This window comes from the organism of the source record quoted next, unplaced genomic scaffold (genome assembly GCF_019419815.1).
Source record: "Pyrus x bretschneideri cultivar Hongxiangsu unplaced genomic scaffold, Pyrus_bretschneideri_v1 Contig44, whole genome shotgun sequence".
NCBI lineage: Eukaryota > Viridiplantae > Streptophyta > Magnoliopsida > Rosales > Rosaceae > Pyrus > Pyrus x bretschneideri.
The window spans coordinates 77,632-91,272 of record NW_025999768.1 but is presented as its reverse complement, the minus strand read 5'-3'; the positions used below and the strand labels follow the sequence as shown (position 1 = coordinate 91,272).

Genomic DNA, 13,641 nt, shown 5'->3' with positions numbered 1-13,641 from the left:
CCCCCTACATATAAAATCCACAACCAAAAGAAACGTTTCGATCCTTCAACCCCTTCCTACCTTCCTCTCTGCTCCAACTCTTCCTTCAATCACAAACCCAGAATCTCTCTCTCTCTCTCTCTCGTGTCAAAGTTTGCCGCAATGGCAGAGAAGAGGGAAGAGAGAGAGAGATGAACGTCTACCCGGACGGAATATTAGAGTCCATGCCTGTGTTCGTCAAGGAGCTGATCGCCGGCGGGGTTGCAAAAAAAGTGGTTGCGCCACTCGAACGTATCAAGATTTTGTTTCAGGTAACAAATTGCGTGAAATTCTTTTGAAGTTTTTGGACATGATTCGGTTATTGTTTTCTTCTTTTTGCTGGAAAGTTACTGAATGTTTTGGTTCTTGATTTTCTGCACGGTAAAAATTAGTAATGCAGTTTTACTTTTAGCTTATTGGGTGTTTAAGTTAATTGGATTTGTTCGTTGGGTAGATTGAGTTTTGATTCAAGATGATTGCTTTTGAGTGAAAAAAAAGGGCCGACAAGAAGCCAACAAGCCTCCCTACTTTGTTAGAGTGGGGCAAACAATCTATAGTCGTAGTTTTATCTTTATTTTGCATAAAGATTGTTTTCACGACTCGAACTCATACCTTTTGGTCACGTAATCTTTCTGTAGTGCCAAGGCTCGCCCATAATTGCTTTTGAGTATAGTAGTACTAAATTGAATGGATTGTGCAAATGGGGTACTGTTGGCTGTTTGATTCGATTGAGTAACAATGTGATCAAATAAATTGATTCAAGGGCTTGTTTCTGTTCGATTCGATTTTCCGATACTTTTTTTTTAATTTTTTTTATTATTTTTATATCCATGGTCAGTACACTGTAAGGTTTTCGGACGAATACTAGATAGATAACTTGTGGGTGCATGCCACTCAATTCTCCTTCTCCTATCCGAAAACCAAAAACAAAAGTAGAGAAGAAGTATTTAGTACAGGAGTTAACTTCGATTGCAAGTTTTGTGGTTCGGATTTTGGTGTTCTTCCCCGAGGTGGAAAATCGAAGTTTAAGATATACCCTCTTCTTTCACATAGCAGTAAGAAACAAGTTGCCAACTTTAATTGGATTTACCAACAAGTAAGCTGTCCTCGATACGCACATATGATGGCTTATTTGTTTATCCTTTGCAGACCAGAAGAACAGAATACCAGAGCATCGGACTTTTTGGATCCATTAAGAAAACTGCAAAGACAGAAGGGCCTATGGGTTTCTACAGATGGATACTTGAGTAACGAGTCATTTATGTGAAGGTTGTTTTCATGCTTTCAATCAACTACGAGTTTTTCTACAGGGGAAATGGAGCTTGTGTTGCAAGAATTGTTCCATATGCAGCCCTGCATTATATGACTTATGAGCAATACCGCAGATGGATTATTCTCGCCTTTCCTGAAGTGGGGCGGGGACCTGGTCTTGATCTTGTGGCAGGATCTTTTGCTGGAGGAACAGCTGCGCTTTTTACTTATCCATTTGATTTAGTTCGGATGAAGTTGGCTTATCAGGTAACTAATTGAATCCTGACAAACCTCTCGCAAGTGCAGCAGTTGATTGTTCTCAAACCCCAAAATACGTTCTTTGAGTACAGCCACAGCTTACATTTCTGAAGTCCTACACAATGATTGGGAATTTTTCCTTCCCTTCTGAATCGTCAATTAGGTTTACTTGTTGTACCACTCATACCCTTTTCAGCTGTACATTTCATTCTTTGAAGCTGAATAATAGTCCATCTGTAGGAGAAATCCCTTCCTTGTACATTTCGGGTACCTCTTGTACAAAATAGTCTAATCGAATAATGGTTCCACCAATTAAGGTAGCAAAAATCTTCGATTAGACTATTTTGTGCAAGAGGTACCCGAACAGGGCAATGCATAATTAGGAGAGAAGATTCTCATTCAATGTACATATGGAGAAGGCAAAAGATGGTCATTATCTTATGCAGTGAAAATCTCTTCCTTCATTTGAGTTTCAATAACATCCTGAATAAAACGTAGAATTAATCGAGCAAACAAAACATCTCGTAATTTTGTTTTTATGGCGTTATGACAATCACCGCAGATTCGTGGGATTCTTTATTATCCTATAACTAACATAACGAACAAGAAACTAACTTTTAAATTTCTATATAATATAGTCGGACCACTCCGACATAAACGAGGTGTGATCCATGGACTGGCCAGGTACGTCCTCGTGCTTCGACGGCCGTTCCTTCCCGCCAACCAACCTCGCCGGATTTCCCACCGCCGTGGTCCTCGGAGGAACATCAATCAGCACAACCGACCCCGCCCCAATCTTTGCGCCCTCCCCAATCTTCACATTCCCCAAAATCGTCGCGCTCGCACCGATCAAAACCCCATCGCCGATCTTCGGGTGCCGGTCTCCGCCGGCTTTCCCGGTGCCACCCAGCGTCACGTGGTGGAGTATTGACACGTTGTTCCCGATCACCGCCGTCTCCCCCACCACCACCCCTGTCGCGTGGTCGAACAGCACCCCCTTTCCGATCCTCGCCGCTGGGTGTATGTCCACCGCGAACACGTCCGCGATCCTCGAGTGCAGCGCAAGCGCCAGCGGCCTACGGTTCTGAATCCACAGCTTGTGCGCCACTCGATGCGCCTATAAATCAAATAAATTTGTTAAAATTTTCTTTCATTTTCTCGCAATCCAAACAGGTTAACTACCTAACTCGGTGCACGCCTGAAAAATAAAATGAATTCATGCAATTTTCTTACACTTTCTCAGAATCCAAGCAGAAACTTAACTATCTGATTTGATGCGCGCCTAAAAAAGCAAATCACTTCGTCCAATTTTTCTTACATTTTCTCGGAATCCAGACAGGAACAAACCTGACTCGATGCATAAACCAAATAAATTCATTCAATTTTCCTAACATTTTCTCGGAATCCAAACAGGAAACTAAATTACCAGCCCTAAAAATTAAACAAATTACCTGACAGGCCAGGAAGCCTTTATAATTGAGCAGGCAGTGGGAAAACGAGACGCAAGCGGGGTCGCGCTCGTGGGCCGCGCAAAGATCCGCGACGGCAGCGGCGAGTAGGGAGGGGTCGGAGGAGAAGGTGTTGAGGAAAAGGTCGTAGAGGAGCGTGGAGAGGAGGGTGGAGGAGCAGAGCTTGTTCCCCAGGTGAAACGACAGCGACCGCTCCAGCGACGAGTGGGAGAGTATGGTGGAGTAGAGGTAGCTGGCCAAAGCCGGCTCCGACTCGGCATCGCCCCGCGCCTCGGCTTTGATCTGGGTCCACACCCAGGCCTCCCACTCGGCGTCCGAGGACCACTCTGCGCACCTGAGATCGCCGGCTGGCATCGTATCGGAGATGGCTACTGCTGCTGCGGCGCACGATAGGGAAGGGCAGTAGTGAAATGGGGCGACGAGCGTGCGTGCGCAGGTTAAGTGGTTGCTTTATCTTTGTGTGGTTTTATTAACATTATCTTTATTTTGTCAAAAAGTACATTAGATTTTATTTTAAATAACCCAGAGATGATCTAAAACAGAAAAAGATTTTGTAGTTATAATGCTTTTTAAGATTTTTATAAATTCTCACTTTGATTTTTTTTTTAATTTTAAAATTGATAAAAGTGACCTCTAGCATTGACCATCGTCTATTATTTTGTGAAAAATCTTCATTGAAGAAAGCACTAGATTAATGGAACGCATTAATTTGACAAAAATATCCTTAATTTAATGAATATTTCTTACAGAAATACCAAAATGATTGACGGTGAACAATTCCAATAATCAAATCCATCGATTTTAAATATTATGAATCAAAGTGAAGAGTTATATAATAGAATTTTCGGAATCATAGAACACAATTTGAGTTCAATATAAATGACATGTAATACAACAAGCTGGTACAACAATGTTATTGGTTTTTTTGGCCAATACAACAATAAATTAAAGGGCATGTACCAATACAGACAGCTACAACATTATTTCCAAGGCATAAATAACAATCAACAACAAATTGACGCCTACATTCTCCAATTTATATAATTAATTTAAGGAAGATAAAACAACTATGGTAGGTTTTAAAAGACGCTAGATGTTAGTTGGGCGGCGGACTGAGACCTAATGCTTAGTCCCCTTTATGAATTCTTCTCCCTTTATGCTCATCACACCTTTTCCGCCCTCGGATCGGATGCCTTCCACAAGGCGATCCATTAGCCAAGATGAATCCGCAAATTGGAACGAAGATTTCACTAGCAGGAACTTCAACTGGAGGAAGCTCTACTGGATCATGGTTGCTAATAATGGGGCACTGTGAGTCGACATTGCTGCTTGATATCCCAACTCTGGTTGACCCATTAATCCTCATCCCTTTGTGTTCAGCACACCTCTTTCTTCCTGGAACTGGTGCCGTTCTGCAAACAGAACCATCTCCTATAACCACCCCACAAATTATACTAGTATTCTCCTCAGTAATGCTTCCATATGAAACCAACCTAGGCTGTGATCTGCTGAGCTTGAAGACCCGAAAAGGGGATTTGTGGATCTCCCTGTCATCATAAGCACCAAATTTGTCACCCATTGGTTTGCTTGATTCAATTCTGATGCCCACTTTCTTCTGACTGAAAGGCAGAAGCTTCTCGGCAAAGTTAGCAAATCGCGTAGTGCTTGAAGAAAACTTCTTGAGTTTTCGAAGGACATCATCAGGGCGCCTTGCTCCATTAATGGTTGTATTCCATGCATAATCAAATGTATCAAGGAGCTGAGTTTCTGTTTTCAGTGCGTCGCTTTTATTTTCCATCTGTTTGACAATCAACAAAGAATCAATAATCACCGTCATAATATCCAATTTCTTCAACTAGCAAGAATGACAGTGGTAACTTAGCAAATGCATGCTATCTCAAGATTTCAGACGAGCGCACTAGCAGCCTACTACCAACTGGCCTAACACCGACATTATCCCTAGCTTGCATTTAAGTATGGTCTTGCTAGTGTGAAGTGTTATTGCAAAAGACCTCGGCGTTATTAGTAGTGGAACCAACTTGCTTACATATTGTATTTTATGTTGTCAAGTTTCCGACATGAGATTTAACACTCTTCAACATACTACATCTAATTCTTTATCATCGCCTAAAACACAATAGCATCAATACCGATCTCTCCCAGAAAACCCAAGTCAATTTCGAACTTTAGACAAAACAAGATTGAGATATACTTACAGGAGCCCATCTATACGCAATGGGGTAGCCTTTTGACAGTATCTCTGCAAACAATCCTGGCCCCTTTTCCTTTTGCACAGAGTCAGTAGGATGACCAGTTGAGCTGCCATTGCCCAAATGCGCACCTGAACGACCGTATTGCTGAAGCCGTGTCCTCACATTATCAGCTTGTCCAAGGTACACCGGGACTATGCAGTCGGGGTCAAGCTTCCCAATCTCACGGCCTAGACCGGTACGCGAAACGGAAATCCCGAGTTCATAGACACCCGGACTCTCCTTTTTGGGGAGGTTATGAACTCTGTATCTTTCAGCTCCTTCTTTGCCCAGCGAATAGTCTTCCCAATCAGAAGGGCCAACCAGAATCTAAATTCACAATAACAAATACAGAACAACCAAAAAAACACGGATCATAAATACCAAATAAAATTGGATTCTGGAATCTGGGTAATCAGAGAAACATAATATAAGGTAAATATTTGGGATTAAATTCAAATTATCCTAAAATTCCAGATTAAAGTCAACAAACCCAGATTGTAAATACCATGTAAAATTAGATTCTGGAATCTGGGTAATCAGAGAAACAAGATTTAAGGCAAAGATCTGGAGTAAATTTGAAAATTTTCAACCGAACAGTGACTGAAATCAGTAGAGAAATCTCCAAAGATTTCAAATTTATCCTCAAATTCTAAGATTAAATTAAAAAAAAAATTAAAACTTCAATCCCATAAAAACGCAGAGAAATTTTACCTTCCAATTGGAGAAGTGAGAGTCGTGTTTGGTGCGCTTGCAATCTTCCCTCTTCAACCTTGACACGGCAACGGTCGAATTGCCGGCTACCATTTGAGGCTCCGGGTCCCCTTTCCGGAAATAAGACGACCGTTAATCGCGCCCTTTATCAGCGCTGAGATTATTGCCGCACAAAAATACCATTTTGTCCATATAAAATGGAAAATAAAAAAACCGGCCCGCCTAAACTGGGCTCTGTTGGCATGGCGGCCTAAACTGGGCCCATACTCCTTATGACTATTTACTCTTAACAAAATAAAAATAATAAAATACCAAAACCACCCCTTAGTTCAAAAAATATTTAGAGAGAAAACAATCTAATAGAACATGGGTAAATTAGTCAAACTAAGCAAAAATCAATCCTTCAATATCACAGTCTATGTCATGTGATATTTTTTCAATGTGCTGGAAATATGGTCCATTGAAAAAAAAATTCTTTGTTGTAGACTAAGAAAAGCCAATGAGAAGCCTAAGCCTATGTCAAAAAGTTAACTTAGAATAAAGATAATAATTTTGAACCTCGTATCTGCATTCTAATTTGACTATTTTATCTTTTTATACATTTAAAAGAAAGTGTAAGAGATTGAAAGATTCGTGTGAAAATCATAAGATCAAACACTTTGACATGATAAAATACCTTGCTTGAAGCCCTATATTCAACTTAAACTAGTGCTCAGCAAAGAAATAAGAATATGATTCTGATCAATGAGAGCATCTTTATAATTTAATCATGCATGTTGGAGATAAGATCTGACAACAAAAGCTTTTGCATATATCATCATGCACTAGGTAGTTGTACTAAGTAATTGTGACATTCAGTGCAGAGTCTTCATTCACTAATCACGAGGCTGAAGTTTTGGCCTAGGTTAATAGATTGTCTTGAAAGACCATTTCACGATCACGTTTGAATTTAGTCAAGTTGATTAATTAAGTTTAGATAACGCCTGAATTTAAGTTTAAATTTTTTTTCTTGTAGTTTAGATAAATTTAATGTAATTATCTTATCGTTTGTCATAATCTCATAACATCTGTATATCTCATGACAAAAGTTGCAATCATGCATGCATGCGTGTTATTGCTTCCTCGATATCGTTTTCTTCAGCATGTCTCTCAAGACTCTCATCATGGCCAACTTTATCAAGCTAAAGTTAACGCACCAAAACTTTGCATATTGAAAACTCCTTTGGTTAAAGGGAAAAGCAAGTCGACTCAGACTTTAATTAAATTTAAGATTCCAAGTCCATAAAGTTCCCAATTGTTTACCTCCCTAAGATGCCCTACATTTTCCTTTCTGGAGAAAGAGAACAATATAAGCCAACTTTTAAGATACTTACCAACTTATGCGATAATATTTTATTCGTTTCATGTCATTTAGTGCGTTGATCGCGCAATGGCCCTTCACTACAGCACGTCCTTATGCGCATCCGCCACCACAACTTCACATCCCTAGGAGCAGAGGCAAAATCGAACAAAGAAGATTTGGAGCAATGAAATTGAACTCAAAAGCAACGTATCATTCTAACTGACATATTATGATCAAATCCTCCCAGTAAGAGGAACTTGGTAGAGGTAGACTCATCATTTGGCTCACCCGCAAAAATGAATTGTATTTTAAAGAGCTCTTCCCACACTCGCTGAGCCGGAAAATTTTAAGTTTGATCATTTGCCATGGATGGAAAAGGAAATCCTGATAGGATGGACATTCAGAAAGGTAATCGAGATTATTAGTCTTTAAGTTTCATTGATATTTTCACATCAGCTGGTCCCCAAAATTCGGTATAAAATAAGTTGATGTTATAGTAACATTGGTGAATGTTGTAGATTACGATCAAAAGTAATAACTTCAAGATGTTTTAACTTTTGATAAAGAAGCCTACATAAAATGTGCCCATGTTTTACATGCATGTATGAATACTACATTAAAGAAAACTAAAACATGTCTTTTATTTTTGACTTGAAGAAAACGAAGGCACTGGAAACATGTTATCTCTAAGGTCCTAATCTTTGAAGAAACTCTATGGGGAGAGGAGGCATCTTTTAAGATGTCCCTCCAATGTTTAACCCATTAGGGTTCGAGTGTGTGGTCCTATCCCTATAAGCTTAAGTTTGCACTATCACATACAATATAACAAAAAAAATAAATAAATAAATAAAAATACAATTAATATGATAGTTAATTAAAGTTTTTAATGAGGTTTGGATGATTAACAACTTGTATAGTGTTACTGGAATATCTTTACTTATTACTCTCAAGTTATGGTGAGCATGGTGATGATCACCATCATCCTATTTATTATTGTTAGATGAGTTTAAATTTCACCACTTTATTTATCCTCGTTTAATGAGTTTAAATTTGAAGATCTGTGTAGGGAATAGACACAAATTTCAAAATTTAAACATATCAAATAGTAATAAGTAGAGTGGTGATATTACTACCACTAAAGAGTTTTGAACAAAAATGCCCCCTAATATTACGAATCATCGACACCTAATATCCCTAGTTACGAGGTTAGGTGATAATAAGGAACATTAGTCAAACAATAAATCAAATGATTACAACTGACTAAGCACTTTCTCATATAACTTCTTACTAGAGAATAGGACATAGAAATTGTTTTCAAAGAGTGGTTAGAGAGTGCAAGAAAAAGAAGCTCAGCTCCACCTCCACCTCCACCCCAATCATTGGTGTATGTACTATTTAAGATCTCGTCTTACATATTTATAAACCAGTCATTGTCGTTTAACCTAAAACCTAATCTTTCCCTCTGTCGTTTTACATGCTTTCTCCTTGGCGCTTCTTTCTCACAATTATGCATAGTCCTGAGTAAGAATCTACCAACATAAAAGTCCAACTTAGGCCACCTGCTTCTCCTTCTCTCTCTCCCTCCCTCCCTCCACGGCTTAATCAAAATTCATGCAAAAATATAAAATATAAAATATAAAAATAAAAATCCATACTTTTTTGTTTGAGAAATATATTTGCTCTGTTTTTGCAATAATCCCAAAGCTCGTGGCTTTAACGGCAGAGTGAGTCAGTGTGTTGTTAAGGTACACATTGAAGACAGTGCGCGTAGGCTTCCTACTTTCATGCTTCTGTTGTGTGCCTGTTTTTTATTTTTTTCTTCGTCTGGGTAAAGGCTCGAAAAGTTGATTCATTTGGTTTCTGTGCCTGTCATGATATAATCGTTTCTGCTTTTCCCACAGTGATTAGTGCGTGTTTCTGCTTCTGGGTTTTGTTTCTTGTGAACTGGACTGCCTGTGAGGGGTAATTTGGATGTGGGTTTTGATTGTCGGGGCGTAGTATTTCAGATTTGTCTGCTTATTCCCATAGTGATTATACATGCCTGTTCTGCTTCTGGGTTTGGCTTTTCTTTATGAACTGTACGGCCTGTGAGGGAGAATTTGGGTGTGGGTCTTGATTTTGGGGTGTGTTGAGTTAGTGTTGGGGTGCAGAATTTCATAATTTCTGCTTATTCCCAGAGTGATTTATGCATGCTTTTCTGCTTCTGTGTTTGGCTTTTTTTTTATGAACTGTACGGTCTGTGATGGAGAATCTGGATGCGGGTTTTGATTGTGGGGTGTGTTGAGGAATTGTGGGGGGTGTAGAATTTCAGAATTTCTGGGTGTGCTGAGTCATGAAAGAGCAGGGTGATGGGAAAGTTGTGGTGGTGGCTGTGAAAGCATTGAAGGAAATTCCAAGGACTGCTCTGGTGTGGACTTTGACTCATGTTGTGCAGCCTGGTGATTATGTCAAGCTTTTGGCTGTCATTCCTTCTCACTCAAGTAAGTAATATTCCTTTTCTTTCGATCGAAGAAATTGCACTTCTGGGTTAGGCTAGTTGGTCAAGGCAGTATGCCCATCCCTTGCGCCAAGTCCAGATCCCACTCCCCATTAGATTGACAAGCAAATTATTTAGTGTGGCATGTCTAAGATTGGTGTTCTAATTTTTTTATGACATAATCTTTTTCTCCTACGAATGTAAGAAGTTCGATCACTAGGGAAATTTCTAGTGAATTGGAAATATGTTATGGTTAACACTTCCTCTGGATTTGTCTGTCGGGTACTAATTTTGATAAAGGTGTTTGACAAATTGGAAGCTTTGATATCGGTTCCAAAACCAAGTTGACTTATGCATAAGATGTCTGATTTTTGTTTGGTAAATTTTTACTCCTTGTTTTGTGCTCGAGTTTATATCAATGTGGCCAGAGTTGATGGTTGTTGAAAACATCATCTGTCTAGGTAAAAGTATATGGGATTTTGCAAGATTTACCAACGATTGCACCACGAGTCACCGGAGGTCTCTCTCAGGAACCATGTTAGATAACAAGGATGACATTGTGGACTCATGCTCTCAGATGATGCTGCAACTCCGAGAGGTTTATGATCCAGAGAAGGTCAGTGCATCAATGTCGTTTCGCACCCAATTTTTAGTCCTTACATGCTTTACAACTAATACTTATCTATGTCCATATTTTTCTTCACAGATAAAGGTCCGAATAAAGATTGTCTCTGGCTCACCGTGTGGTGTTGTGGCTTCCGAAGCAAAGAAAGCTCAATCAAACTGGGTTATATTGGACAAGTAATACATTTAATGTAACCTTAATTTCTACTATTAACTGCTATAGCACAACGTTAATCCTCATTCGAAAAATTTTTGTGGACGAAAGCTTTTTCTCCAGAATATTGTTTCATTCCCTTACTTCCGGTTCAAGTAATCAATCGTATTGCAAACTTGTGCAGAAAATTGAAATGTGAAAAGAAACACTGCTTGGAGAACCTGCAATGCAATGTTGTGGTTATGAAACGATCTGGGCCAATGGTTCTTCAGTTGAATTTGGTCAATTCTCCAAAGACGGTATGTGAAGTGCCTCTGTGTTCGGAATCTTATTCAGAACGTAGGAATAGCCAGTTTGAAGAGTGGAATATGATTAGAGGGCCGTGTGTGACTCCAACTAGTAGTTTCGACCGTGAGTCACCTTTGAGTGCTACGGATATTGGAACATTATCTGTATCAAGCTCAGATGTAGGGACTGAATCGTGCTGGAATTCTGGAATTTTGGGGAGGTTAAAACAAGAGTATCAGAACACGAATGGTTCTGACAATGAGGCAAACAATGAAAACCGGATTTCTTATCACACGAGCTCATATTGCCAGCCATGGATGACAACAGAGTACCTAAGTTCCGGTGGTGAATTTTCAAGATATGTGGTAGAAGTTTCAGAGAAACATTACGATAACGCTTTGATTTCAACATATGGAACCTTGCTGGATAAATTAGCCAACTTAAATCGAGAACCTGATGTTGAAGTGTTGAATTATAGGCTTGATTTGAACTTAAGCAGGAGTGTACGTGAATCAATCTCACGCAGAAGTGTACGTGAAGCAGTCTCGGTATCCAGGCCCTTACCTCCCAGCCCTCCTCCATTGTGTTCGATATGTCAGCACAAGGCACCTGCATTTGGAAATCCACCTAAGTGGTTCACTTACGCCGAGCTGGAACTTGCTACAGGTGGATTTTCAGAAGCAAATTTCTTGGCTGAAGGTGGATATGGCTCCGTACACAAAGGCGTCTTACCACATGGTCAGGTTGTTGCTGTCAAGCAACATAAATTGGCTAGTTCTCAAGGTGATCAGGAATTCTGCTCAGAAGTTGAGGTCTTAAGCTGTGCGCAGCATCGTAATGTCGTAATGCTGATCGGATTCTGTGTGGAGAATGGAAAAAGGTTGCTAGTTTACGAATATATCTGCAATGGATCTTTGGATTCTCATCTCTATGGTAAGTTCAACATTCCTTTTTTTCAAAACAGCAGATATATAACCGCGAGCACTCTTTTTAGAAATTTGTTTTGCTTTTACTCCTGAGACCAACCTATTAAGGGGGAATGCTAAAAAGTTTCAGGGAAAAACAGAAGCCCGTTAAAATGGTTTGCACGACAAAGAATTGCAGTTGGAGCTGCTCGAGGGTTGCGATACCTTCACGAAGAGTGTAGAGTGGGTTGCATTGTCCACCGTGATATGAGGCCAAACAATATCCTTCTGACCCATGATTTTGAACCATTGGTATGTCATCCTCTCCTCATCACCTTATACACAAATTTTTAAGTACTCCATCACCAGTTTTACGTTTTCCTGTGAATTGCACCGCGTATGAGTGTTTGTATAAAATGCATCAATCGGAGTAAAACCACCTGACTTCTGGATTTCAGGTCGGAGATTTTGGACTTGCACGGTGGCAACCAGATGGAGACATTGGGATGCAAACAAGAATACTTGGAAGATTTGGGTAAGACCATACGACTTGAGAGGTCTCAACCATATCAAATTACCAATGGATAAATTTTGACTAAACCAGAAGCCTTGTGTTAATGTAGTTACTTGGCTCCAGAATATGCTCAAAGCGGACAAATCACAGAAAAAGCTGATGTGTATTCCTTCGGAGTAGTATTAGTAGAGCTCGTTACAGGACGGAAAGCTATGGACTTAAACCGCCCGAGAGGCCAACAGTCCCTCACTGAATGGGTATGTATGAGTAAAACAACTCTAAATTGATATTGCTGATGAGTTATCTTCTACTACATATTGGCCATTGCTTACACTCACTTCGGTGGAGCAGGCACGCCCCCTGCTCAAAAAGAACGCCACTTTTGAACTGTTAGACCCGCTGTTAAGGAACTGCTATTCGAAGCAACAGGTTTGCAACATGATGGAATGTGCTTCCTTGTGCATCAGGCGAGACCCTCGATCGAGGCCTCGGATGTCTGAGGTATGTGTTGATGTCAAGTTACTCTCTCACTGCAGAAAGGTTAGCTGTGATCTCTTTGTGAACTTATATCTTGTCTATTTTGTTTCCCGCAGGTACTTCGGATTTTGGAAAGCCATGACATTCCCGCGAATTCGACGAATCGTTCTTGCTTGAAGGAGGCCTTGTGAGGACAATCTGCAGACATCCCACCGGCTACCTATAAATTTAACAAATAATAAAAAGCATAGTTAGTTCTTGTTGTAGTTAGTTGTTAGAGAGATAGATATGCCTGTAATCTACCTGTAATCTATGTTGAATATGTAGACAAAGTGTAGACAAATGGCATCTTCATGTTACTAATTATCATCTCCTGAGTAAATGTCCTTTTGTGCAAGATTTTGATATAATGTGCTTTTGTACTGTCATTTAGGAGTAAGATATCGTGATATTTTATCGGATTTATCCATAACGATATACTTGCCATATAATTTATTGAAGAGTAATGCTCAAAAGACCACATAAGTTGACCTTATTATATAGCAAAGTGTCTAATCAAAATAGTTTTGTGTATAACTGTAACATTGTAAGCCTGTCACATGGTGACATATTTATACTCAGGATTAACATATTATGGTTACTTTGAAAAATTTCCACTTTACTTGTTGCGCAAATTCTGGCTAGGCTTGGAGGGTGTGCGAGCCCTGTGACCACACAAAGCCCTTAGAGGAGTTGATCTGGTTAGTGTTTTGACCCTTTGTGCATAAGTCGGTCGATCTGAAAATTAGAATAATTTATAATTTCGTCCTTTAGATAAAAGAAAGAAAAAAAATTAAAATTCGTAAAAAAAAAGAAAAAAAAAAGTTGAAAAGAGTTTGAGTGAGATTGGTCAAACTATTGGA

At 39.6% G+C, this 13,641-nt stretch overlaps 3 protein-coding genes and 1 long non-coding RNA gene across 7 annotated transcripts; 2 read left to right on the top strand and 2 right to left on the bottom strand.

Annotated features, from left to right (window-relative positions):
- LOC125469624 lies at nt 1-1,773 on the top strand. Its single transcript, XR_007251855.1, has 2 exons — nt 1-290; nt 1,168-1,773. It is a non-coding gene; the product is annotated as an uncharacterized LOC125469624 (long non-coding RNA).
- A 195-nt stretch (nt 1,774-1,968) lies between these two features.
- On the bottom strand, nt 1,969-3,365 carry LOC125469623 (serine acetyltransferase 5-like). The gene is made up of 2 exons (XM_048567213.1): nt 2,979-3,365; nt 1,969-2,644 (listed from the first exon to the last, which is right to left on the bottom strand). Exons 1-2 carry the CDS (start codon nt 3,348-3,350, stop codon nt 2,153-2,155), a joined length of 864 nt encoding a protein of 287 aa, XP_048423170.1. The 5' UTR covers nt 3,351-3,365; the 3' UTR covers nt 1,969-2,152.
- A 494-nt stretch (nt 3,366-3,859) lies between these two features.
- LOC125469621 (protein EFFECTOR OF TRANSCRIPTION 2-like) lies at nt 3,860-6,133 on the bottom strand. The gene is made up of 3 exons (XM_048567212.1): nt 5,960-6,133; nt 5,213-5,575; nt 3,860-4,794 (listed from the first exon to the last, which is right to left on the bottom strand). Exons 1-3 carry the CDS (start codon nt 6,050-6,052, stop codon nt 4,123-4,125), a joined length of 1,128 nt encoding a protein of 375 aa, XP_048423169.1. The 5' UTR covers nt 6,053-6,133; the 3' UTR covers nt 3,860-4,122.
- A 2,522-nt stretch (nt 6,134-8,655) lies between these two features.
- On the top strand, nt 8,656-13,136 carry LOC125467897 (inactive protein kinase SELMODRAFT_444075-like). 4 transcript variants are annotated; one of them, XM_048567409.1, is made up of 10 exons: nt 8,671-9,046; nt 9,203-9,781; nt 10,239-10,393; nt 10,484-10,578; nt 10,740-11,776; nt 11,894-12,060; nt 12,207-12,283; nt 12,372-12,519; nt 12,614-12,763; nt 12,856-13,136. In XM_048567409.1, the coding sequence occupies exons 2-10, from the start codon at nt 9,634-9,636 to the stop codon at nt 12,928-12,930; spliced, it is 2,052 nt and encodes a 683-aa protein (XP_048423366.1). In that variant the 5' UTR covers nt 8,671-9,046; nt 9,203-9,633; the 3' UTR covers nt 12,931-13,136. The 4 variants fall into 4 exon arrangements, 3 of the variants coding, with proteins under 3 accessions (XP_048423366.1, XP_018502176.2, XP_009352622.2); XM_018646660.2 differs by having other exon boundaries at nt 8,671-9,781; XM_009354347.3 differs by having other exon boundaries at nt 8,672-9,781; nt 11,900-12,060.
- Nucleotides 13,137-13,641: the final 505 nt, after the last annotated feature.

Coding starts and splice junctions, on each gene's coding strand:
- LOC125469621 (XM_048567212.1), bottom strand. CDS start 6,052: ATGGTAGCCGGCAATTCGACCGTTGCCGTGTCAAGGTTGAAGAGGGAA. Junction 5,576..5,959: donor CTCACTTCTCCAATTGGAAG/GTAAAATTTCTC, acceptor TTGTGAATTTAG/ATTCTGGTTGGCCCTTCTGA. Junction 4,795..5,212: donor TTGCGTATAGATGGGCTCCT/GTAAGTATATCT, acceptor ATTGTCAAACAG/ATGGAAAATAAAAGCGACGC.
- LOC125467897 (XM_048567409.1), top strand. CDS start 9,634: ATGAAAGAGCAGGGTGATGGGAAAGTTGTGGTGGTGGCTGTGAAAGCA. Junction 12,061..12,206: donor CCCATGATTTTGAACCATTG/GTATGTCATCCT, acceptor TCTGGATTTCAG/GTCGGAGATTTTGGACTTGC. Junction 12,764..12,855: donor CGAGGCCTCGGATGTCTGAG/GTATGTGTTGAT, acceptor TGTTTCCCGCAG/GTACTTCGGATTTTGGAAAG.
- LOC125469623 (XM_048567213.1), bottom strand. CDS start 3,350: ATGCCAGCCGGCGATCTCAGGTGCGCAGAGTGGTCCTCGGACGCCGAG. Junction 2,645..2,978: donor AAGGCTTCCTGGCCTGTCAG/GTAATTTGTTTA, acceptor TTTGATTTATAG/GCGCATCGAGTGGCGCACAA.